The sequence below is a fragment of the Microtus pennsylvanicus genome, chromosome 16 (genome assembly GCF_037038515.1).
Source record: "Microtus pennsylvanicus isolate mMicPen1 chromosome 16, mMicPen1.hap1, whole genome shotgun sequence".
Lineage (NCBI taxonomy): Eukaryota > Metazoa > Chordata > Mammalia > Rodentia > Cricetidae > Microtus > Microtus pennsylvanicus.
The window spans coordinates 30,708,200-30,733,451 of NC_134594.1; the positions used below are offsets into that span (position 1 = coordinate 30,708,200).

Sequence of the window (25,252 nt, forward strand, 5' to 3'; positions counted from 1 at the left end):
TCTGCTCAGTTTTAGTTGTTCTTCCTGTCAGATGACTTGAACGTAACTTGTTGCGTAATCAGCCCCAAGTGGGTTCAGTGCTGTGCACTTGTAGACTCCAGAATCAGAGGATCGGAGATCCTGAATGACCAGGGTGCCTTGTGGGTAAAGCGGCTCATTTCCGTGGGCTTTCCTTCCTCTGGCCTTTGAGAGCAGGGAGTGTTCTGGCCTCTCCCAGATGATCTCTGGCTTGGGGACTCCCAGGGCCATACAGTGAAGCCGAAGTGCCTCTCCTGTCCTCCTGAGCATGCTGCGGGGTGGGGAGTTTATAATTCGGGGAGGGTGGCCCACGATCATCACCGGAACAGTCACCACTGCCTGGCCAACACTGTTTTGAGCCTTGCAGATATAATTTCCCCTGTCATAAGCTGTCACTTCTTTGATGACCAATGTGCCATTTTCATGCACTGTGTATTTTCCATTAACATGCGGTCTGTCTATTACATAACCGCTTGGCGTGGTCCATTTGACATGTGGCTTAGGGATCCCATCGGATACACAGTGCAGTGACAGAGGTTCTCCACTGACCCCCTGCACCATCCCCAGTGCGTGTGTCAGGATAACTGGCTTCTGGCCGATTTCTAGTATGACGAGCTTCTCAATATAGCCCACCTGATTTCGAGCTGCACAGCGGTACTTTCCTGACTTGTCCCGAGTTGTTCTATGAATGATGAGAGAACCGTTGCTCGCTATCAGGTACGGAGAATGGGACCTTCTGTTAGAAAAGCGCGTGCCGTCGGGGAGAATCCAGATTATTTCAGGGGGTGGGTTCCCGTCCACAGAGCAGTCCAGTGCTGTGGTCCTGCCAGCCTGCGCGCTGACTTTTTCGTTGAATGGGTTTCTGAACGTTGGTCTTCTCAGCATTTCCAGAACCTCTAGCTGCACCACCAGCACACTCTCGCCGCCTTCGTTCCGAGCCACACAGGTGAAGTCCGCTGAGTCGGAAAGCCTGATGTTCCGGATTTCCAGGGTTCCGTTCTTATGGACTGTGATTCTGCTCCCATAGTATGGAGCTGTAAGGAGAATGTTGTCCGGCATAATCCACGTGATCCGGGGAGGGGGGCTCCCATCGGCTCTGCAGTCAAAGTGCTTTTTGGAGTGCCGAACAGCTGTGGCTTTAATAACAGTTTTGTTTGTGTACAGGCCATTGATTAGTGGGAGTTTAGAGACAATATCCAGTTTGTACATTTTGGTGTCGTCACCACTAGGGTTCCGAGCTACACACACATACTCCCCAGAGTCAAGCAGTTTCACATTCTTAATGGACAGCGTTCCATTGGCATGAAATACATACCTGCCGTTGGAGAATGAAATGACGTCATTGGAAGGCAGCAACCAAAATACACTTGGCTTGGGATCCCCAATGACCTCACAGTCAAGAACCGCTGTGTCTCCAGCCTTGATCTTCATGTGGGTCTCATAGCCTTGCCGTATCCGTGGGATGGCCGTCACAACTGTCAGGTGGACTTTCATTTCGTCTTTCCCTAAGGTGTTCTGGGCATAGCAAATATAATCTCCTTCCTCTGCCATCCCAACTCTGTTGAAATACAAGGTGCCATTGTGGAAAAGGGTGTACCTCTTGGTCCTGCGGCCACTATCGTCAGCTTGCACGGCGTTATTGATCATTGTCCCATCAGGCAAACTCCAGGATACCTCAGGCACAGGGGAGCCAGAAGCCTTGCAGTCCACTTGGAAATCTTTCCCATGGAGCGCTTGCTGCTTGAAATCCTGCTTGTGTTCAATTTTGGCAGGTGTCAGTCTTAGGCGGACCCGCATCAGGATCAGATCATCTCCCATTTTGTTTCTTGCCACACACAAGTAGTCACCGCCGTCCTTTTCCGTCACCGAGCCAATAGCTAAGGATCCGTTTGGATAAACTTGGATTCGGTTGCCCATTCTAAGAAGAAGAGAGACAAGCGTGAAAGTACAGCTGATTACCGTGGGCAGAGTTACCTTTTTCCAAGACTGAACATGGAGCAGAGGAGATGGCTCAACTAGCAAATTGTCTGCTGCACAATTATAAGACCTGAAATTGGATCTCCAGTGCCCCCATGAAAGGTACACATGGCAGCGTGCATTTGTGACCCCAGCACCAGGAGCATGGAGACAGGTGGATCCCTGGAGCTTGATAGACAGCTCGTGTAGCTGAATAGCTGAACTTTGGGTCCAAGGTGGCTAGAAAGTGATTGTGGAAGACACCTGCTGTTTAGTTACCTCTGGCCACCCCACATGACACACCAACATGAGCGTGGGCATACACACAAAAAGGCTAAAAACTTGTGCAACTTAGGCACATTTGCAGAAAATCATACTGTGTAGGAGTGGCCTGATTTATGTGGTGCTACCTCCCTCCAGCCTTACCAAGAGGTGACTGCCATAGTTGTACATGTAAATTATTACTATGAAATTCTGACACATAGATACAATGAAAATCATTGTTACTATCAAGCTTATCACTGTATCTACCACATCCTGTTGTGTGTGCTTTTGTGTGTGTGTGTGTGTGTGTGTGTGTGTGTGCACATGTTTGTGTTTTATGCTTGGCCTTAACTTTATGGATAGTTCTTAAAACGTTACAATGAAGATCTTAATCACCTACTGTTATCCAAACCATTTTCTTTAAAAAAAAAAACAGCTCTGTAACAAGGTATGATTTACCCAAGACAAGTGGTTATTTCCCAAATACACTTTTAGTGAATCTCCTTATATAATTTTTTTAAGACAGCGCAGGGTAAGAGAAATGCTGGAAGTAAAGGAATCCAGAAAAATTAAAATTTTCTATTGAGGAAAAATAACTCATGTATGTGTTAAATTATTGTCTGATGATAGCTTTAAAATATATTAACGGGGCAATCATTCAGTGATTTAACCGAAGAACAGTTTCTCCTCTGATGACTACAGAGAACACCAATCTAAGACTCATTAGAAACCGAAGCACCTGCTGTCTAGGCGGCTGTAAAATGATGGTTTCTGTATTGGCTTCAGGACTGCCACTGCCTTGTCTGTAATTGCCACATTTCACCACCAGATGGAAGATCTTTCCAGATTAAACTGAGCCTAGCTTTGAGTAGAATCAAGAACACCTAAGTGTACTTTCCCTCTTTCTTTGGACAGCGTGAGCTAAACTCACAAATGAAACTCAGAACTGTGTGTGTGTTCGTCCCTGTACACTGGGGTCATCAGGCCTGGCATTGGGTGTCTTTATCAGCTGAACCATCTAGTCTGCCCCAAAACTTCTTAAAGAATACATTTAAAAAGCTTCTAATGGGGGGGGGGGATGTTCCAGTGGCTAAGAGCATACAGGTCAGGACAGCAGCAAGCATCTTCACATGCCAAGTCATCCAGCTAGCCCAGGACTTCTTGAAATATAACTGTTACCCAAGTCAACAGCCTCAAGTCATTTTCAGACATGGAGAGTACTATATAGAGAATAATATAAGATTAGTGTGCTTTTTGTTTTTCTCAGGTGTGGAAGGAATTTCTCTGGAAAGACGCCAAGGTGAAATCATGAGAATGTACACACAAATAAAGGAAATTACTGAAACTTTGTACAGATTTTTTTTGTTTAATCCTCAAGTATTTCTCCCATTTTATAGAGGAAATATCAGCTGAACTTGATTGAAGTTTCAGGAAAAACCTCTTTTGTCTAGTGGCACATTACCCCCTGTTATTAATTTCTCCTAATGCATTCTAAAACCATTTATTTTCAAGTTTGGCTGCATTATTAAATCTTCAGCCTGTATAGTCTGAAATACTTGGACCCATGCTCCAAGACTAGGATGTATGGCTTACGTGATGTGGAGTTGGCCTAGACATCGGGCTTTTCACATGATTGTCACATGTAGGAGAGTCTGAGGACTAATTCCCTAAATGCTGGTACTCCTAGAGCCTGTGTTAGCATTGTCTAGGGCCAAATTTATGCATATTTCATAGCTTCTCTTTCCAGAGATTCAGATTCAATAGATGTGGCCAGGAACTTTGACCACAGTACTTGACAGATATTTCAGGTTACTTAGGGAATAATTAAGTTTGAGATCTAGACTCCAATTTTAGTGTGCACTACACTTACCTTAGGGGCTTCTAAGAACACAGAATCTTTGTCAAAGCAATCACTGTTTCTGACTAATGTTAATCGGTGATTCTGGTTAATGTTAATGCTACTGGTAAAGAGACAGCCTTTTAGAAACAACAACAAAAGTGATACCTCAGATTTGATCTAATGATGCTCCAGAATGTAACATCCTCTATTAACCAACACTGGAAGAACAATGACATAAGAAAAGATTATCTGCTTAGGAGAGGGCTGGGGACTTTTGAAGTAGCTTTGAAGTGAAAAACCTCAAAAAGAGACAAGCATCAATTTAACAAGATTGTCTTTGCTTCCCTGTGAGCTTGACAAGTCTAAAAATAGCTGAGAGTGTCAACTGATGGAGTTTACGTACCACATTGCCCTGTGAGTATGTCTGAGGGAGACTGTATTGATTGATAAGGGAGGCTCCCTTCCCTCCTCTCTCTCTCTGGTTGGCAGCATCCATAAGCAGTTGCTCTTGGGCTGCATAAGAAATCTAGCTGTGATGTGGGGTGTCTTTCTGTATATGTGTTGCTCTTATTGGTTAATAAATAAAACTACTTTGGCCTATGGCAGGGCAGAATATAGCCAGACTGGAAGAGATACATAGAGAGAGTAAAAGGGAAGTCAAGGGGATACCATGTAGCTGCTGAAGGAGAAAGGCACCTTAATGGTAGGTCACAGCATTGTGGTAATATACTGATTATTGTTGTGTTTTCAGATTAGAATGAAGATGTGCTGCCCCTTTAAAAGTATGTTGAGAGTCCCTGGAATTTCTATTTATACTTTAAGAAGAAGTGCAAATAACTCTTTATGTGTTTATAGAAATCGGGCTGTCAGATACTAGTGCTTTTTATTAGATGGAAGAGTTTTTATTATATATATATAAAAAATCTACCATTGATATCACACTGAATTAGAAAAGGCTAAAAGCATTCCTTAGATCAGAACAAGGCTCCCTTTGCTCCACTGCTCTTGCTTAATATAGTAAGAAAGTCTTGGTGAAAGCAATTAGGAATGAGAAGGAACTGAGGCGTCCAGATCAGAAAAGAAGAAATTAACCTTATTTTCAGAGACCATTATTTTACATAGGAAACTAAAAATACTCCATCAGACAGCTTTGATAACTTACAAATCGAGAATTATAAAACTATAAATTCTAGGGAATACAAAAAAAATGGTAAGGGGTCCCATGCTACCAGGTCAAAAGGTGAATCTGTAGACTCAATGAAATAAAAATCCCACCAAAATTTCAGTCACTTTCTTCCAAGAAGTAAATAAAGTAATCCTATAATTCATAAAGAGCTGCAAAAACTAAGAGCCAGTGCAGCAATTCTGAGAGGTGGTGTTGTGAAATTAAAGGCAAATCTGGTAAATGAAGCATTCAAGATGTTGAATGCCAAAATAGGGACACACACGGGAGAAAATATATGTAAACATGTGGTTTCTAGCATTGACACTCTAGCCCAGCATTTTATAACTTTATATCTTAGTGAATTACAGTTAACATTTAAGGTAATTTTGGTGCCTGAAAAACCTGAAAATTAATATTGACCCTTGTATTAAAAATTACAAGTCTGTTCATTTTATTCTGTATCAGCTCACTGGAACACTAGGAAAAAGACCTTGAATTATACCAATATACATTTAAGCTCATTTATGTTATGTTTACTTTTTATTGCATGAGTATTTTAAAGAAAAAAATATAAATAGAAGTGCTCATTTCCATATTTTTCTGGATTACGGAAAATCACTACACAAAGTCATGGGAATCACAAGAATTTACAATTCATAAGCTATAATTTTTGCTTTGTAAAGCAAAAGTTTATAAAGAACATAGCAGAAAAGGGTTTTTCATCTTGTAACATCACATTTATGGAATTTTTAATATATTTTACTCTGAGAAGGTCTTAATGTGACTTTCACAAAGTGCACTGCAGTTTTAAGAAAGAAAGGATTATGACGTAATTAACATGTGAAGCGTCTGATAAGAGGGTCCTGAATGAAACTCAGAACATCTTGTTCCTAGAGCCTCGACCTCATAGCGAGTTCTCTTTTTGATGTGGAGATTATGAATAACTTTACGCAGTTACTATTTTTAAAGCAGCCATGAGAAAAGAAAAAAAGGGAAAACATTTGCCTGCCACCAACATGAAGGCTAATAAGATTCTCCCACAGCTCTCAGCTGTCCAAATCAAGGATCTGGACCTCGGAGTTAAGCATGTAAGAGTGACTTTCTGTTCAGTGAGATCAAGTGGAATACCCTTCTATAGACAGTCACCTTCCTGTGCATCCTGGATGGTGTTTGAAGCTGCTGCTCTCCTTGCTGTACCACTTTCTCATTTTAGATGTACTCCAGCTAAATAAATGAAGGGGATAGTTCCAACAGAGGCTTACCTGTGCCACTGGTCGACAACAGCCTTAGATGGTAGCTTCCAGATTATTCTCGGTTTTGGGTCCCCAGTAGCTGAGCAGTTGAGTAGCAGTTTCTCACCTAAATTCACCTCTGTCCATTTCTGAGAGGCAATTTCTATCCTGGGGACTGTCTCTTGCTCCTCCACTGTAAGAATCACTACCCTTCTCTCTGAACCTGAGGAGCTGGTAGCAATGCATTCATAAGTGCCCCTGTCTGAAGGAGCAATGTTTCTTATATACAGGGTTCCATTTGAATACAAGAAAAACTTGGAACGGATCAACTGCAGCGGTTCTAGTTTGGTCCCATCATAGAGGACCCAGTGAACACTGGGCTGCGGAGTTCCTTTTGCAGTGCAGGGCAGTTTCAAACTTTGACGTAAAACTGCAAGCACAGCTTGCTTCTTTTGCTCTAGAATGATAGGGGGAGCTGTGATGACTTGTATCTTAACAAGCAGTGAGTCCTGGCCGGCTGGGTTGCTGGCCACACACTTGTAAAAGCCACGGTCATAAAGACTCAGATTGCGGATGATCAAGGTTCCATCAGGTGTTACCCAGACCTTTCTGTTTCCCTTGGGTGTTTCTGAGATCACCGTTTGGTTTGCAAGTATCCAGGAAATTGTAGGCATTGGCAAGCCTTCCACTCTGCACTTTAATTCCACAGTACTGCCAGAATGAACCGTGATCTCCTTGGCATGCCTCTCCAGGATCCTAGCAGGGTAAGAAACCACAGACAACATGACATGAAGGTAGTCTTTGCCAAGTGGATTAGATGCTGAGCACAGGTACTGTCCACGGTCCTGAATACTGACCCTCTGGATGGACAAGGTGCCGTTGGGAAGCACATGGAACCTGCTTTTCTTTGTCCCTTGGGATAGTTCAAGTCCTAATAAAAGGAAAGAAATGTATGTATGTATATATATATATATATATATTATCAACATCAAAGACTAGATAGAAAACATGAAGCTATGTTTTTGTTAAGCTGACAATAAATAACATTTAAACTGAAAAAACTCTTCAGTGTTAAAGCTATTTTTCAATTTTTTATTCAAATAAATTTAAATTTAAAATTCAGATAGTTCAACATGGCATTTCTTTATGTAAACATGACATTTCTCTATGTATACACATACTTCAAAGTTTTTGTTGGCTTAACAAATTAATGTTTTTATTTTTGATGTTATGATTAGATAATTTTACCCCTTCCCTTTCTTTCCTCCAGCTCCTCCCATGTACCCCCTCTTGCTCTTTTTCAAATTTATGGCTTCCTTCTCTTTAATTATTGTTTTTATATGTATTTATGTGTATAGATAATATATAAATTATAGTAACTATATATAAATAAATAGAATCTGTTCAGCCCTATGTTGCCTGAATGTATATGGTTTTAGTGCAGATCATTTAATATCAGATAACCAATTGATCCAAACTATTTTTTTAAAGACTGTTGTTTTGAAATGGGGTTTAATTTTATAGCATAGGCTGGAATTGAACTCATCCACATTGCTGGGCATATCGGCATGTGCCATTCTATCTAGCCTTAAAAATCATTTTTTTTGTTTTTTTTTGTGCTAAATTTCCATTTATTTAAAGTATCTCCAACCACAAAAGGTAGGCGTAAGATAAAAATAAAACAACAACAAAATACATTAACATGATTTAAGGAAATGAACAGACTAGTTGAAGGATTGTGGGCTACATTCTAGGTTAAACATTCTGTTGCTAGAACAAGACAAGTAACACTCACACCCTAGACCAAAACATTCTATAGGCATACCACTCTCTGGGTGGAATCCATTGTTATCTCCTCAAGGGAGTAGGAATTTAGCTGTATTCTTATTAAAAATCATTTTTTATTTTAAACATTTTTTATGATTACATTTTATTGATTTGTATGTGCACACACATATGAACATGCCGGTTTGTGTGTGTATGTATAGGCACATGCCGGTTTGTGTGTGTGTGTGTATAGGCACATGCCGGTTTGTGTGTGTGTGTATAGGCACATGCCGGTTTGTGTGTGTGTGTGTATAGGCACATGCCGGTTTGTGTGTGTGTGTATAGGCACATGCCGGTTTGTGTGTGTGTGTGTAGGCACATGCCGGTTTGTGTGTGTGTGTGTATAGGCACATGCCGGTTTGTGTGTGTATGTATGGCCGCATATGTGCCATTGCTAGTGTGCAGAAATCAGAAAACAACCTGTGAGTCAAGTCTCTCTTTCGACCGTGTCTGTTCCAGGGATTGAACTCAGGCCGTCAGGCTGCAGGTTCCCTTTACTCATGGAGCCATCTAGTTGTTCCACCAAACTCTTCTTAACACATTAAAAACCATTCTAGTGGGGCTGGAGAGATGGCTCAGCAGGTAAGAGCACTTGTTGCTGTAGCAGAGGAGCTGGGTTCAGTTCCCAGTGTCCTCATGCTGGCTCACAGTCATCTGTGATTCCAGTTCCAGGAGGTATGGTCCCCTCTTCTGACCTGTGTACATACCAGGCGCATATGTGCATGTACACACATGAAGGCCTAACACTCATACACATAAAATACATCTGAAGTTTAAAACCTATTAGGGGCTGGAGATAGAACCCCAGCTCCAGGAAATCTAATACCTCTGTGCTAAGGCACCTGCCCTAATGTGTGCAAGTGCACACACAGACACACATACACACATGTACACATACATACATAATGCTTGCACACACATACAAAAGTAAAATCTAAAATCTAAAAAAAGTTCTTCTAATGAGCAATACATAAATGTCAAGTGAGGATAGTAATAGTTTTTATATTTTTGGAGACATTTAAAACTACTGTTGCTCCTTTGAAGACAACTTTGAAAGATACAATCATGTCCTAGGTTCGTAACTAAGGTATTGCTAATGGCTACAAATACCTGATGAGACTCTGGTCCAGCGGACGGTGGGCAGGGGGTTTCCAACAGCCTCACAGGGAAGAAAGGCATCAGCGTTGGCTGGGATAGTAAAACTTGCAGCCTTTCCTCCAATTATTCTTGGTTTTTCCAGTACGGTCTTAGGTAAAGATTCAGAGGGAAGGAGTTTGGAAGTTGGGTTTTGAACAGGTCTCTTATCAGTCACACTCTCTGCGTGATTTTGTCTGTTCCCATGTAAGGCGTAAGTGCCGGCCTCTGGAACTCTGAGAGGGGACCACAAGCTCCCTGCGGCCCTTTCCCCCTTTAAAATAGTTTCTGAGTATGCCTTGCGCCGAATGTGGTTTTCGGGCCAGAGAAAGGGCTTCCAGTTAGAAATCTGTGGTTTATCTGTTCTTACTGCTGCCGCAGGAGTAGAAGGGAACAGATTCGAGGAGGTAAAGTAAGTGGTTCGAGTTACTGTCTGGGGATCTGGGCGAGCCTCTGTGGAGGATTGCTGCAGATCTGTATTGTTCCTTGAGGATTCATGTATAGTGACGATTCCATTGGTCACCATCTTGAAAACCGAAGTGACCTCACTGTCTGTAACCACACCCCTAGTAAAGGGGGGAGGGGAAGGAATGGGCATTAGGGGAGCCCCACTGCTGAAGGATGGTGGTATAGATGAGGTCCTTTTTACAGTTGTTACCTCTGATTTGCTGAACAAAGTTGTTTCTAAAGCTGTTGTATTTCCCAAAGTCTGAGTATTCTTCTGGGACAGTTCAGTTATGCCCAGGAAACTAGTTCCTGGGTGGAGAGCAACTGTGCTTGCAATTCTGCTAGTGTCTTGTAGTGAGGAGTCAGTAAAAGCCAAGGAAGAATCGGCTGTTGTTGGAGATGGGTACATGATGAAGCCCTGACTCTGCCCTGGGGTGGTGTTTGGGTCATTCCTGCTCTTCGGGGGCTCCTGTATTTGATCTTTTGCCTCTTTGGAACTTACTCTTTGGGTTTCAGAGATAATGACAGATGCAGAGGCCGTAGGCATTGCCAGTGTGTCTGTTTCTATCGACAGGAAGCCCATTGTATTAGCTCTCTTGCTTGTGGCACCAGGACACACTGAGGCAGAGTTGGCAAAGGACTGCTCCTTGCCCGCTGAGAGACTTCTGGCACCTTCAGTGGCATTGTGGTGAGCGACAGCCATTGCTACAGACAGAGTTTGCATCTGTGTTGCAGAGAGTGTGGTAGAATGTGAGGGGGGTCCGTGATCTGTGGGTAAAAGAGGAGCTATCTTGGGAAGCATCGTGGCTGTGTTCTTCTGTAAACCAAACTGATACAGATTCTTCGACACCCCTTTTTTGTTACGGTTATCTACAGAGATTTTATGCCAGGGAATTTTCCTTCTTGAGAATTTTGTGTTTGTTGCTCCTGTTGGCATTGAGGGTTTGCTGAGTGGACCGGAGACTGGTGATGTCATCACTGAGTCTCTTTCCTCCTGGATGGTACTGGACGCACTCAGGGAACCACTGTTTGCTACTGGAGTTTTTTCCAGGGATACAGGTGTGGGAGTGAAAGTCGTGCTTGCTTCACTGGGAGCCACTTGGGTACTTTCACCTCTGAAATATTTTATAGTAGTTTGTAATGTCTCAATATCTACAGTTTGTTTGTTCTTAAGTAATAATGATGGGCTCAGAGCTACAGTGGTAGACCCTTCTATGTCCCCAGTGATGCTAGCCCTGGGGAGGATGCTGAGAGATGAGCCTGGAGTGGACAGTACTGTAGCAGCCAGGGTGAGTTTCTCTGTGGAAGCACAGGTTGGGCACATCTTACGGGGTTCAGTGGCTGAAGATTCACTAGTACTGCTGTTAGCAGGTCCCTTGAGTGCTGGCCTCACAATCCTGTATCTATGCCGTCTGAGAACTGGGGTTCTATATGGGCTTATAATTCGCCCTCTGCTCCAAATTGTCCTTTCTCTTCCAAAGTGCCTGGACCAGGGGAAGTTAGCGGTACTGTTTCTAGAAATGTGAGGTAGAGAAGGGGCAGCAGTGTGTGAATCTGAAAGGTTCTTGGGGAAGCGAGTCTCTTTAGTAGTGTGAGAAGAGGTGGCATTACCCCTGGCTCTGCTGAGTCCTGTTATAGGTATCAGACGCCCATAATCCTCTGTTGGATTTGCTGACCGCAAGACTGTATCAATTCCGTTGGTGAGGATGCTGAGCATGTTGGTATGGCCATCGGCAGCCGTGGTTCCCCCAGTTCCTGGGTGTGTAGTTTGGGAAAATGCTCTTTTCCCTATCTGAGCAGTACCCTGAGTTTCAGCTACCCCAGGTACTGATGGGAAGATAACGATCGGATTTTGGTTGGTTCCATCTTCGAGTTTGCTTGCTGCAGTGGGGTTTATACTCTTTGACACAGCTGTAGTGTCAATAACATTAGATAGTTTGAAATCAGGAAGGTGCTTAGATTGTAGTGTGTGTGGATTCACAGTTGAGGAGACTTCTGTGCCAGATGACATGCCTGTCACAAAGCCATACGATGCTGGTCTAGAGTCAGCAGTTGATGACCTTTCTGTAACATCGGGCACTTTCGTTTTCAGAACCACTGATTCTTCATCTAGAGAAATCATGCCGGAAGCACGTTCTTCCTCAGCAGGGAGCACCGCAGGTGGAGCACCCAGCGGCACAGGCTTAACTGTGGTATTTTCCTGATTCTTTGGCACCGAGTTCTTCTTTGCTTTCTCTAATAGTGCTGCCCAGTATTGTGGGTCAATCTTCCGAGCAGAAAGAGGGAACTGCCTCCTTTGCTCCCTGAAACGCCGAAGTGTGGAGTCCCCACGCCGCCGATGTATTAGTCCTCTGGATTTGCCCTTCTTCTGTATACTGGAGACTTGTTTTCCAGCCTCTGCCCCTGCTGTCAAAGCTGACGTAGAGAGTTTCGAAGATGGTGGTTGCTTAGGAGGAACACTGGGATTGGGATCTCCAAGTCCAGATCCATCTGCTTCCCTATCATGCTCAACTGACCTTTGGCCTTTCATTTGGACTGAAACTTGAAAAATGGAAAAATCAACCCCTGATGGGTTGGCCGCTACACAACGGTAATAACCTTGGTCTCTTGGGGTGACCTGCAGTATTCTTAAGGTCCCATTGTTAAGAATTTGCCTGTCTCTCAATGACTGAGAGAGCACAGTGTTTCCTGGAAGAATCCAGGTAATAGAAGCATCTGGAATACCAGTGGTTTGGCATGGGAGGTCGAGTGTCTCGCCAGTACCCACTGTATGTTGAACTCCATTTTCATACGCGTGTTCCACATAGGGCTCCACCACAGTTATCCTGTAGGTGAGAATGTCTGCATCTGCATAGTTGGTGCTTATGCAATGGTAAAGGCCACTGTCAAAGCTATCAGCCATCTGGAGTTCCAACTTTCCACTTCTGTCTATCAGGATTCGCCCATCCTCACTAACATAAGGGGCTCTGACTTTACTCCCATCAGCTAGAAGCCATTCCAAGTGAGGCGAAGGGTCACCTTGGCCAGGACAGTCCAGGGCAATAGTACTGCCAGCTAAAACGGTGTGTTCCAGTTTGGTATTGTTCATCTTTGCAATCATGGTCCATTTGCGTCTCACCACTCTCATCTCTGCCTTTGGTAGAGTGATTTGAGCGTCACTGGAGAACTGGACCTGCAGTGTGCTAAGTGTGGTGGCGTTTCTGTTCAGCTGCAAGAAAATTGTTTCTTGTTGGAACCAGGAAGGATCAGCTCTGAAGTCAGCCTCTATATTGGTGAAAATGTCTTCAGGCGTAAGAGCCACCTGTTTATATTTGGAAGTCAGTTGTGGAGTTCCGGGAAGCTGCTGCTTCCTTTCCAGCATCAGAGGCGAGTCGCTGTACAAAGCTAGTAGCTGCCACACTGCCTGGAGGTGATGGGGATCCACACTGCACATCAGATTTGTTGAAAATGACATGTTCAACATGATGTTGTCATTTTCTTCAGTGAAGGCAATTGGCAGCGTCTTGAATGGCTTTTGGATGGTACAGACCACACTGGCCTTGTTCCCGGACAGGTCTGTCATGTTCAAAGACAGGGAGCCAAAAGGGTTTATGAAATCTTGGGGTGAGGTGGAGGCAGATCCATTGTCCTCCTGAATAGCCAGGCCCTTCGGCTTCAGTGACGGATCGATGGTTGGCTTTGTACACAGGAAGGCTCCAGCTGGTACCATAGCAAGTGGTCTGTTTTTAGACATCCTGGGGTTCGTGCAAATGGGACACTGCTGAGGACTGGAGGGGCTTCTGTCCTTCTTGCATTTCATTACATCTGGAAAAAAATCATCATTTAAATTATTCTCAAAAGTTGAGGCATCTTTATAAAGTAACACATGAATGCTTTGAAGAACTATCTTCAGTAGAGTTCAAAGAAGCTCGTGAAATGAATTCTGAAACACGTGGTCTACACATCACGCCATGATGCAGCACACACAGGCTTCTAAAACACGTGGTCTACACGTCACGTCATGATGCAGCACACACAGGCCTCTAAAACACGTGCTCTACACATCACGCCATGATGCAGCACACACAGGCTTCTAAAACACGTGGTCTACACATCACGCCACAATACCACATGCACAGGCACAGGGGTTTCATTAGCCTCATTCACAGATCTACTTATTAGGCCTGGAGTCATTTCGTACTTGAGAAGTATTAATCGAATGAACCATTTCCTTATCTAGAGACACAATATCATAAGTGCATGCCCAGCACTTTAATTAATAACTTTTCAGTTCCTCATGCCAAGGTTTTAGGACAGTCATAGAACTTGGCTATACGTTAAAAGGTAGCCTACTTGAAGATCTCTAAATCCTGGGATATGCATTAAAAATTCAAGCATTTATCCATTATCCAAAAGAACAGTTTGTGATCTAGCTTAGTTGGAATAGGAATGGAGGGATGCAGACAGAAGGACAAGACAAAGATGCAGGTTAAAGCAGCCAATAAGATGTGAGTATTGGTAGACCATGGAAGGTAGTTGGGATGGCCAGTCCAGGTTTATTTAGTGATGGTCCTGTAGGATGAGAGGGACTCAAGCCAAGCTTGATGGGGGAGGGGAGATGCTGTTTGGTAATGTCACAGTTTGTGAATTTTATACTACTAGGCACAAAGGAGTCCTGTTGGGTTCTGAGCTGCTATATACTAGGGCATTTTAAACATTGCTCTGATGAGCCTGTTTTTAAAAGCTGGCCATTCAATAGTAGAACAGAGGTGTAGAATTTTTCTCTGAAACAACAGTCTGAGGCTTCCTTGCTGTCCCACATAATAGTTCCCCTAGCATTTGCTGAACTCAGCAGGTAATTGAAACAACAGGTGTCTTAGATGTAATTCCTGAGAACAGCGTTAAATATGTGCAGTTTCTTTGTAAAGGACCAAGTCACTCAGGCCAAAGACTCTAAACCCTTTAAGTGTATGCCAGTGCTCTCATCTGAAGGCAACCATGGTCTGAGTATAAGGATTGGAAACTTCCAAAAATAAACCTAAGTTTGAAATCGCATGCAGTTTTGAGTACGCTGATGAAATCTCACATTGATTTAATGGGCCCCTCACCCATTACAGCACACAACCCTTCTTCCCGGTGTATGCAGATGACATACGCTCTATGCTTAGCTACTAAGTAGCTATTTCCTGCATCACATAAACTGTGATGGTGTCTGTGTCCAAGTAATCCCTGTTTCATTAATCATACCGCCAGACACAAGGGTGGTGATGCTGACAATCACTTTGACAAAAGAAACTTCTCAACTTAGGAAAGAAAAAACAAAGCGGCATGTTGCAATGCAAATGCTAAAGTTCTTGATTTATAGTGAAAATTTTACTGTGAAATTAGGAAAAAGGAAAAAGAAACATATTAATTTTGCTTTATACTTTAAACTTCAAAAGTTAGGGCCACAATGTGCAGAGGAAAACACGGTGTTGTTTGATATTTCGTATGGATTTCCACATCCACTGCAAATCCTGGAACGTATCCTTCATGGATAAGGCAAGACTACTGGACTTCAGTGTGTCAGGTAATATTTCATTAGTCATTATTCACCTAATTTTCTAGAATAACAATGTGCACTGGAGGTAGATAGAAAGAATTAAAAGCTTTGAACAATCCTAAGGAGATCCTTCCAATGCCATCTGCCACCTACTGACAATCTGTGTCCTTTACTTGCTTGTCAGTGCCCTGGATCTGACCTCATGAAGCAGAAAGCGCAGCTAACTTCTGGCTTAGTTAAACCTCAGCATGGAAGAATTGTGTCCATATCTTGGGATCTTGATGAGTGCTTGTGCCTGGACCAGAGCTATGGAGCCTCATGTTTGCTCAGATTTTAATCCAGCTGTGTCACTTCGTTCCCTTCACACCAGTTTCCAGTTTCACACAAGCACTTTCTATCCCTCAGCCCTGTCACTCAATGCCACGCTCTGACAGGAGCTGTGGGACATGCCCACTGCCATCACTAGTTACAACTCCTCAAGGACTTGTACGACCAGCACTTATTTCCAGTGGGCTCCCTGCTTTACTTCTCCTGGTGCCCTCTGCTTTCCCTGTCTTAACCTTCAGCATTCACCATTAGAATGTCTTGTTTGGTTGACTGTCTTCCCACAGGGCAGTAAGCTCTGCTTGTTGGTCTGTATTCCAATCTCTGGTCAAGGGCTATCCAAGAAACATGCAATTCATGGAGGAAGGGAAACAAGAGGAGGGGGTAAGTACAGAAGGATGAGTGTCAGGAAGACAGGTATCTGGCAGAACTAACTCTAAGACCCTAATGTTTGCGCGTTTTAACTTATAAATTGAGATAAAGATGTTCTATGGAAGAATTGGCCACTTGCAGTCTTTATTACAGCTATTATCATCTGTCTCCCTAGAAATATTGTTATAGCTTTTTATATTTTCAATGCTGTCACCCACGCTTCTTAAGTGGGCTAATTGAGATAGTTTTATGAAGAACTACATGATGATTTGTCACTGCAAAGAGGTGACATCCATAGATGCACATAAGAGCAGATCACAAAGCCTTGAGTTTTATATCTACGAGCAAATGCATGTCAGGAAAATGGCAAACGTCTGTATTTGTTGAAAAGCAACACCAAGGGTTTTGTGGAACCAAAGAGTGGAAGATGCGAGAAGAGATGAATATATTAACACTGGACTGCAGCAAGTATTAAATAAACGGCCACACTTTCTGTGAAAGGCTATCTGATTGCTCAGGGTAGATGAAAAAGTTTCTAAGTAAAACGGTGATTGATTAACTCATGAGTCTTGTGAAATTGTCAGTAAGAGATCAAATACATGAGGGAACCTGTCATATAGACATGACTGAAAGATTTTAGTCCTAAAGACTTTGATTGTATTTGACATATATAGATATATAACCATATCACATATATGTGCATTGTGTATGGGCACATAACATATACATTTTTATATATTTTCACAAACATTTGAGACATATTAAGACCATAGGTAACTAATAGATGGTGAACCTATATAATAACAGCTTAACAAAAGTATTAAGTACGTACTATGTCCCAGATATATCATAGAGGCCGAGGATAGATAAATTAGACATAGAAAAGGCATCAGACATTTCATGCTATAAATTAATTCTATAAGTAGTATAATGTTCTTTCAAGAAAGGGAACACAGGCAACGTACACGAGTGTGAGGTCATGATTCTGATGCGGATGGGGTAGATGAGCAGTGTGACTCTCCTGGAGAAGTAGTGCTGAGCAGAGCTGCCATCTGGGAGCACATAAAGCAGAGAAGGAAGAGGAAGCTGCAGGCAGAGGCAACAGTTGGGTTCCGTGCTGAAGCAGTTGCAGAGTGTCAGGGGCTAGAATAGAAAGTGTCTGCCTGGGAAAGGGGAGGGAGTTTAGAGAGACATAACTTCCTCTTTTGCCACCGTGACACAAACACAGTTGCGTTGTTTGGGTACAGAGTTCATTGTCACTGGGTTATTTAGGGGACTTCATTTTCTGCATCTATATCATCTAGGATTTTCTATTATAGATGAAGTGCATTCCGTTGGTTATTCTATTTCACTAGTACCAAGAAATAAACAGTAACGATACCTGGCTTTCCTCGTATCCAGTCAGACAACCACTTTAAATGGCAGTCACAGGTCCATGGGTTCCCATGCAAATAGAGGCTTTCTAGGTTTGTCATGTAGGAAACCATTTCTTTTGGGAGGGAGGTCAGGAAGTTATCAGACAAGTAGAGGTACTTAATGAAAGAGGTTTTAAATGTCTGGAGATAGCTTAAGGAGACAAATGTGTCTGGGTGGAGCTTTGTGAGCCGATTTCCTTCTAAATGTACCAGACGGAGCAAGGTGAGTCCATAAAACGCCTCAGGATTGATAAACTCAATGCTGTTGTGATCCATGTGCAACCGGGTCAAGTTCCGGAGTCCATAAAAAGTATCCTTCTGAATTGTTTGGACTTTGTTATAGCTCATTTTTAAGACCTGCAAATAAAGATATGAACATACTTATTCTGTCAAAGGAACTGTCATAAAAGAGAAGATTTATGAAGAATATAGAAATATGTTGAGATTAATCCTATGGAATGTGCATACTTTAATTAAAACCTAATCCAACAAATTAGTGCTTAATTAAACGTGGTAATATCAGAGACAATCAGACTCGTACAAGCAGTTGTAAATATTAAGGAATTACCACTAAAGTTGTAATATGTATGAGAGTGATGTCATGGTCACTTCTAGAGTTTCTTTACTCTTTTATTCTGTATAAGAGTAAACATCATAAACTTGGATTGGATTCAAAACAGCCCAGCACAATGTGATATACAGATTGCAAATAAGACAAGATCTTATCACACGCGGATAACTATGGAAACTGGGTGACAAGGGCACCGGTGCATTCTAATTACTTTTTAAGATTAGAATACAAAGTAATGTGTTGCACTATGAAATTTATTTCCCTTCCACTGGCCTCCCCTGTTCATTCACTTCTCTGCCTACTTTTATGTGTAGTGAAAATAAAGAAGAAAAAGAAGAGAAAAAGAAGAAGAAATAAATTTAAGATTTATGAGATTATTATTTATGGACTTCAATATCCCCCACTTATAGTGTCTTTATTGAGATATAATCCAAAAGTCCTTTGTGTTTTAATTTTAGTGTCATTATGACATCTCCGTAATATATGCCATTATGTTTCGTTTGTGTTTACCTCCCAGTACCTTCCATTGTCCCCTTCCCATTCCTGCTGGTTCCCTGCCTCCCCTAAGTGTGTCTCCTTCCGCCTTTATGTCAGTATGTTGACATATCGAGGCTCCAACTATGAGAGAAGCCATGGTTTGTGACTCTTTCCCCATCACCTCATTCTGCTCACTCATGCCCCCCCTTGGGCCCTCTCTGAGCACAGCACACTGGTTTTTAGTATACCAGTGCTATAACTAGATCCACCTCCACTGTCTCACCTTAGGAAACTGTCATTTCCCCAAATTAAAACCAATCCAAATCCACGGTTATTTTTGTCTTTTCTTCACTTCCCGTTTCTAAAGATTCATTTATTTTAAACAATTCATGTAAGAAGAATCATACACTATGTGGCATTTTGGACCTGGCTTTCTTCACTTAGACAAATGTTTTTAAGATGTTGTAAAACATGTCAACTCTTCATTCCTTTCGGTTTCTACATTGTGTGCATGTTACACAGTCTTGTTTATCCACTCATCAGCTGGACGACATCTGGCATGCTGTCTTTTTCAATAATATAAATTTAATTGATTCTGAATTGTAAGTCAAATAATTTTGACTGTTTCATGATGCTTTAGTATTCAACAAATCCCTTCTAATTAGTTGATCGTGCTATTCTTTGTAAAAAAGAAAAGAACATGAAGTACTTATAAAAGTTGTGACTCTTTTTACCCATTTTTCTTATTTGACTCAAATTATCATCTCTACAAAAGAGGCTTTTTGGGAATGCCAACTTCCAGAGTAGGCAAAAGCCAAACTGTAAAGTTTTGCCCTAAATGTTACCTGGGAGTAGAACCTCAAACCCAATGTTTCTCAGTCAGAGGTCTCAAAAACAAACGTGGAAAACATGTGTCGAGACCAGAAGTTGGCTCTCTTCTTTGTGCTTTCCATGTTTGCTTTTGAGTCAAGTTCTCTCACTGAATATGGAGCTCACTAATTGGATAGAGCAGATGGCTAGGGATTTACTACCTATGCATCCGGGGCTGGATTGCATGTTTACCACTAGGACACACATTTTTGTGCAGCTCCTGGGGATCCGAACTTCGGCCCTCATACTCGCATAAACATTTTACCCATTGAGATATCACCTCAGACCCCCTCCCGGAATCTTAATATTCTAATTTCCACATATAAGGGCATCCCAATTGCAGACCTCTCCTTGATGTCTGTCCAGAGTTTACAAGCTGCCCATCTTCTATCCCACGTGATAGGCAGCTGTGGGGGGTGTGCCACAGAGTGCCAGGGAGTTCTCCCTCACCTCTAACCCGCCATGGCGCTTGCCCCCTCTCACCTGCAGGGACCGCAAGCCTGAGAAGGTCTTGTCAGTGATCATGTGGATGCCGTTACTGTGCAGCAGGAGCAGCTCCAGTTTGCTCAGCCCATGAAAATCCTTTTCTGCCAATCTAGCTAGGCTGTTGTACCTGCAAGACAATTCGTTGTAGGCATCAACCGAGCCTGTTGAGTAAAGTACAATCGTCAAAGGAGAAACAGACAGAAAATCCCCTCTTGCAACTGTGTTCCCAAGCGATTTCTCAAATACTTGAAATATTGAACTTTGACTTCAGAAGTTCCACTTCCTCCCCAGTGCTTGCAGCCTCAAAGCCCTCCCTCCACATTCCTTCCCATCCTTAAATACTTAGACATCTTCTAGCATGTACTGAAGCCTAGCATTTTTTTGTGGGTACCAAGACTCAGGCTGTTCTCTCTGATGCTGTCCCCTCACTCTGACAGGTTAAGGGGCCTGGCACTGGAGTCCACATGGATGTGACTATGAGCTCAGACTCAAAAAGGATTGTGTGGCTCTGGGTAAAACTTGAATACGTCTTGTGTTCCAGTTTCCTCAGCGACAAAGTATAGATAACAGAATTTAACTTAAAGGCATTATGAGCACCAGTGTCTTCGTTAGGGTTAGTATTGTGGTGATGAAACACCATGGCCAAAAGCAAAACTGGAGAGGGAAGGGTTCATTTGCCTTCTGCTTCCAAATCACTTTTTTTCCACCGATGGACATCAGGAAGGGAACTCACACAGGGCAGGAACCTGGAGGCAGGAGCTGATGCAGAGGCCATGGAGGACTCTTGGTGACTGACTTGCTCAACCTGCTTTCTTATAAGGCCACCTGTCTAAAGATGGCAGCACCTACAATGGGCTAGGCCCTTCCCCATCAATCACTACTTAAGAAAACACCCTACAGGCCTGCTTATAACCTGTTCTTATTGAGGAATCTTCTCAGCTGAGCCTCCTTCTTCTCCAGTGATTCTAACTTGTGTCAAGTAGGTGTAAAACTAGCCAGGACAGCCAGTGAATGGATGCATAACAGTACTCAGACCAAGAGCAGCTCATAGGGAAAACACAATTCATGTCAGCCTTTCCTGTTGGTGATGGCTTCCACAACACTGCTGCTCTGTATTGGCTACTTCTGTCCCACCTCGATTTCCTCCTCCTGAGGTGAACAAGAGTACTGGCCTGGCATAAGTGACCGCTAATGTCACATCCTCACCTATGGTGTGTCCCATTCCTTGTGCATTTATTTATACATGCAATTTTTCATAAACCTTTAAAATAGCACCATAATTTGTCAGAGTTAGGAAGTCAAGTATTTTAAGTAAGCCCCCTGACGGTGGCTAGCTTCATGTGCTGTGTGGACATTGATAAGCCTCAAAGGACCTTGCAAAAGAAAATGGTGTATTTTTTTTTTTTACATAGAAGGTAGTTCCTCTTGCTTAGTTATGCCTTGTATCATCACAATGATTGTTAACAGAAACTGTAATGTTTTCCAGTAAATTTTTATTCAGAGTGAAGCTGCCCCATAATTATGAGGATCCCAAACAACTAAGAGTGTCTTCAGGGTCTAGTAAAAGACTATAAGGAAAAAAAAAATACTTATTGTCTCCACAAATGTAAGGTTCTTACAAGTTCATTTTAGGAGAAAAATATTAAGAGTAAGCATAGCTATTTTGGGGACAAGTCACCAAGATGATCAGTGGTCCCTCTCTGAGAAGGGGATCAGGCAAGGCCCACACACCCTAAATTTATGCGTTCCACGTTGGCTGGGATGCCGTCTGGAATGGAGGTCAGGTACCGAAATGTACAGTGCACCTCCGTGGGCACATAACAGGCACAGCGGCGAGGACAGGCCCTGCTCCCAGGGGTGACCACCAGGAAGACTACAGTGAGGGAGGTCAACAAGCAGCCGACTTCTCTGTCACCCATCTTCATCCTGAAAAGACATCACAGAAAAGTCATGAGGACAGTTCCAGCAAAGTCTCACCACACGCAAAAAAAGTCTGGGAATAATTAGGATAGTTCCTTTATCCAAACCTTTTGTGGCAAATGAAACTTAAATTTATTTTTTTCTTATTTAAATACTGTTCATACAATATATTTTGATCACGTTTTTTTCTCCTACCCCAGCTTCTCCCAGATCCCCCCCCCCCTTGCCGCCGCCACTTCCTATCCACCCAACTTCATGTTCTTTCTGGATCTCAAACAAAAAAGCAAACGAAAATCAAAACAAGCAAAACAATAAGAAAAATGAAAAAAAAACACAGAAAATATCTACAGAATCAATTTTGTGTTGGCCTGAAATGTGGTTGATGTACCCAATATCACTCCATTGGAGAGAACCGATTTTCCTTTCCCAGCAGGCATCAATCGCAAATGGCTTCTTGGTGAGGGATGGGACTTTGTGTCTACTTGCCTTTCCCTGTGCTGGCATTTTGCCCTGGCTGGAACTTGGGCAGGTCTTGCATGCACATCCTGTCACCGTCTGTGTTGAGTTGGAAAACAAATGAACCTCTTTCTTAATGGCGCCTTGTGTCTTTAAGACTTGCTCTTATTAGCTTCCCTCCTTCCTGCTGCCTTCTCTCAGAACCTCCACTCTCGTTGGTTCGTTTTTTGCTTTCTTATCATGTGCATTCAGATATGCAACATATAAATCAGAATTGTCTATGATTAAATAAAATGATAAACACACATATATGCCTTGAATTGTAAATCTAGGTTCTGCTTGCAAGAGAAGCCTCATGGTATTTTTTTTCTTTTTGCGTCCGCCTTATTTTTAGAAGCTTAATGATTTCCAGCTCCATCCATTTCCTGCAAATGTCATGATTTCACTTCTTATGGAATTCTGCTGTACATATGCACCACGTTTTCTTTATTCATTGTATTTTGACAGACATGTAAGTTGATTCCACTTCCTGGCTGTTGTGAAGAATGCAGCAGTAAGCATTGCTAAGCAAATCTGTGTTACATACCCAGGAATGGACTGGTAGTTCTAGTTCCTATTTTCAGATTTATTATATTTTTTAGGAACTTCTGTAAGAGCTACAAAAATGTAACACCCCTCACCAAACACCCAGTAACTGGCTGGGATAATTCAGTTATTCAGTAAACCGAATAACCAGCTCTGAAGAAAGAAATACAAACAGCCAAGGAAGACTTGAGTGGCCAAAATTCTTAGCCACCAGAGAAATGCAATTTAAAATTGCTTTGAGAGCCATCTCTCCCCACTCAGAATGCAGAGCATCAAAAAACAAATGCTAACAAAAGCTGGTGAGCTGGGGGGGGGGGGGGGAGGAACCCTTAGCCCCTGGGCTGTGAACCAGTGCGGACACTATGGGAATGTACTCTTTATAGGACCGGCATGTGCTAGCCTCCCATTGGACAGTACCATTAAATGGGCTCATTAATGTGAAAATGTCTTCATAGCTTCTCATGTCCTGGAAAGCAGGATCCCTATTATTAGAGGCCATAATAGTGATATTGGAACAATTAAAGTTCATAGATTTAGTCTCGTTTGTACAAGAGCCTTTTAAACTATCAAAACTATAAAACTATAAAAATAATGCATGTACAATTTTAAAAATTCAGCAACAGTAAATCAATAAAAGGAAAAAAATCATTTCTCTCATCTCACCACTCGGATATAACCAATATTTTGCAGCATATATATCCCACATATGCATCAATGTATGTATTTATCTATATAATCAATTTTGTAACATTGTATCATTTAATGTATAACATGTTTTATTAATTTGATTTAACCTTCCAAGACTACTTTTACAGCTGTAATAACCCACTAGAAAAGAGATTAAATATTTCTAACATTTCTTCAAATCCTTGCCCAAAAGGACACATTGGACATTTCAATGCCAGCTACTGACCAAGAGGACAGCAAACTGACCAGCCGGGAGGGCTGAATCTCAGCCCAGAGCTATAGCAGCCACCCTGACCTTGCAGAGGTAATACTGCTTTTTCTCTGATTGGAAGCACACCTCTCCTCACTGACATAGGGATGCGGCACAGAACCACGAAAGACTTATGCTCACCTTGATAGAAGATGAGCAAGTTAACCCCCACACGTGGGGCAAGCCCCGTGATCCGAAGGCGAAATTGTTATGAATGAGTTTAACCCAAATTAAGACTTACTAAAGATTGCGTACATGCCCACACTGTCACCGCCAAATCACAGGAAAGTTCTGAACACTCTTTGCAGGAGTAAAAATAGTAGGGGAACTTGCTGTCATTAGAACAAAGAACAAGGTGAAGGTAACCCTCTGTTCCGCTGGGAAAGAAGAGCAACTTTTCGCATCCTGAGAGTTAATTACAAGAGAATGGAGCCATAAATAGCGCAGGGGTTCCCGGATACTTAAGCCTCAAGCTGTATATAACAAAAGAGTTGGCGATACCTGGGTTCTTCTGTCTTGGCTTTGAATCCTCTTGCAACATAAGCAGAGACAGAAAGTCTTCCTAGGAAAGTCTTCACCCAAGTGAAGGAAAGTTCTTTGCTTCCAAAGGGAGCAAACGGGTTCTCTTTTCCTGGCTTACAACTGGGGGATTGATGCTTCAGAGACCTGGAGGCGCTACTGTAATGTTAACGTCCATTTCCTAACTTACCAAAGCCTTTCTCTATGGGGCTGTTGCTGCTGCTGATGTTGGAGACTTTGTAATGTCTCCCCCTCCCTCAATTAGTGGATGTTAGTTCTCTTTAAAGTCACTTAAACACAACTATTAATCAAGCATTCTTTCTTTCCGACGTCCCGGGAGTTTCTCCTCAAATTGCTTGTTTTGCATAAACGTGTCATCAGTGTCTATGCAAGGGTCTCAGGCTACAAATAATCTTCCCCGTATGTTTTGCCTGGCCTCAGTCACTGAAATAAGTTTAATTTGGGAGCTGCTTTTGTTCCCACTCCCCTCCAGTACTTTCCTTTCCCTGGATCCTTCTGCCCGCCCACCCGTTTCTCTCTGGACCCCAGCCCCCACATCGTCCAGCCCCCCTGAGTTCCTTCACTTCCCAAGCAGGATTGTTTGCAGCTCACCTCTGACTCTGGGCCAATGGACTTGCGCGGTCTTTGGGGTCTGCTCAACCTCTGGGGCGGGGAGTGCGAGGGGGGGGTCTTCGCTTGGGGGAGAAGGGCGGGGCAGGTGACGTAGCCTTAGCCCGGAGCCTCTGCTTGTGAGACTGGGCGGGCCATCGATCTGGGACCACCAGCAGAGTCTGCCAACGCCAGCCCAGGCTCGCCTGCGCTTTTGCTGTTGGTTTGTAAATCCTGCCTGGTGGCCCGCGGTACAAGCACTGGTTCGGGGGCGACGTGTTCTTTCTTTTTGAGACCTCGTCTACCT

At 42.8% G+C, this 25,252-nt stretch overlaps 1 protein-coding gene across 2 annotated transcripts; it reads right to left on the minus strand.

Annotated features, from left to right (window-relative positions):
- Positions 1 to 25,003, minus strand: Igsf10 (immunoglobulin superfamily member 10). Of its 2 annotated transcripts, none has more exons than XM_075950603.1 (7): positions 24,949 to 25,003; positions 21,651 to 21,845; positions 19,917 to 20,046; positions 17,482 to 17,872; positions 9,413 to 13,687; positions 6,506 to 7,406; positions 1 to 1,936 (listed from the first exon to the last, which is right to left on the minus strand). In XM_075950603.1, the coding sequence occupies exons 2-7, from the start codon at positions 21,842 to 21,844 to the stop codon at positions 28 to 30; spliced, it is 7,800 nt and encodes a 2,599-aa protein (XP_075806718.1). In that variant the 5' UTR covers position 21,845; positions 24,949 to 25,003; the 3' UTR covers positions 1 to 27. The 2 variants fall into 2 exon arrangements, with proteins under 2 accessions (XP_075806718.1, XP_075806719.1); XM_075950604.1 differs by lacking the exon at positions 24,949 to 25,003 and adding an exon at positions 24,319 to 24,547.
- Between the last annotated feature and the right edge of the window lie 249 nt (positions 25,004 to 25,252).

Bases quoted from the DNA above. Each gene is read 5' to 3' on its own strand.
- Igsf10 (XM_075950603.1), bottom strand. From the start codon at position 21,844: ATGAAGATGGGTGACAGAGAAGTCGGCTGCTTGTTGACCTCCCTCACT. The intron at 20,047-21,650 runs GTGTGTGGGCCT...ATTGTCTTGCAG, and splicing joins GTGGAACGCATAAATTTAGG to GTACAACAGCCTAGCTAGAT. The intron at 17,873-19,916 runs GTGAGAGGGGGC...CTTTATTTGCAG, and splicing joins CAGGCTTGCGGTCCCTGCAG to GTCTTAAAAATGAGCTATAA.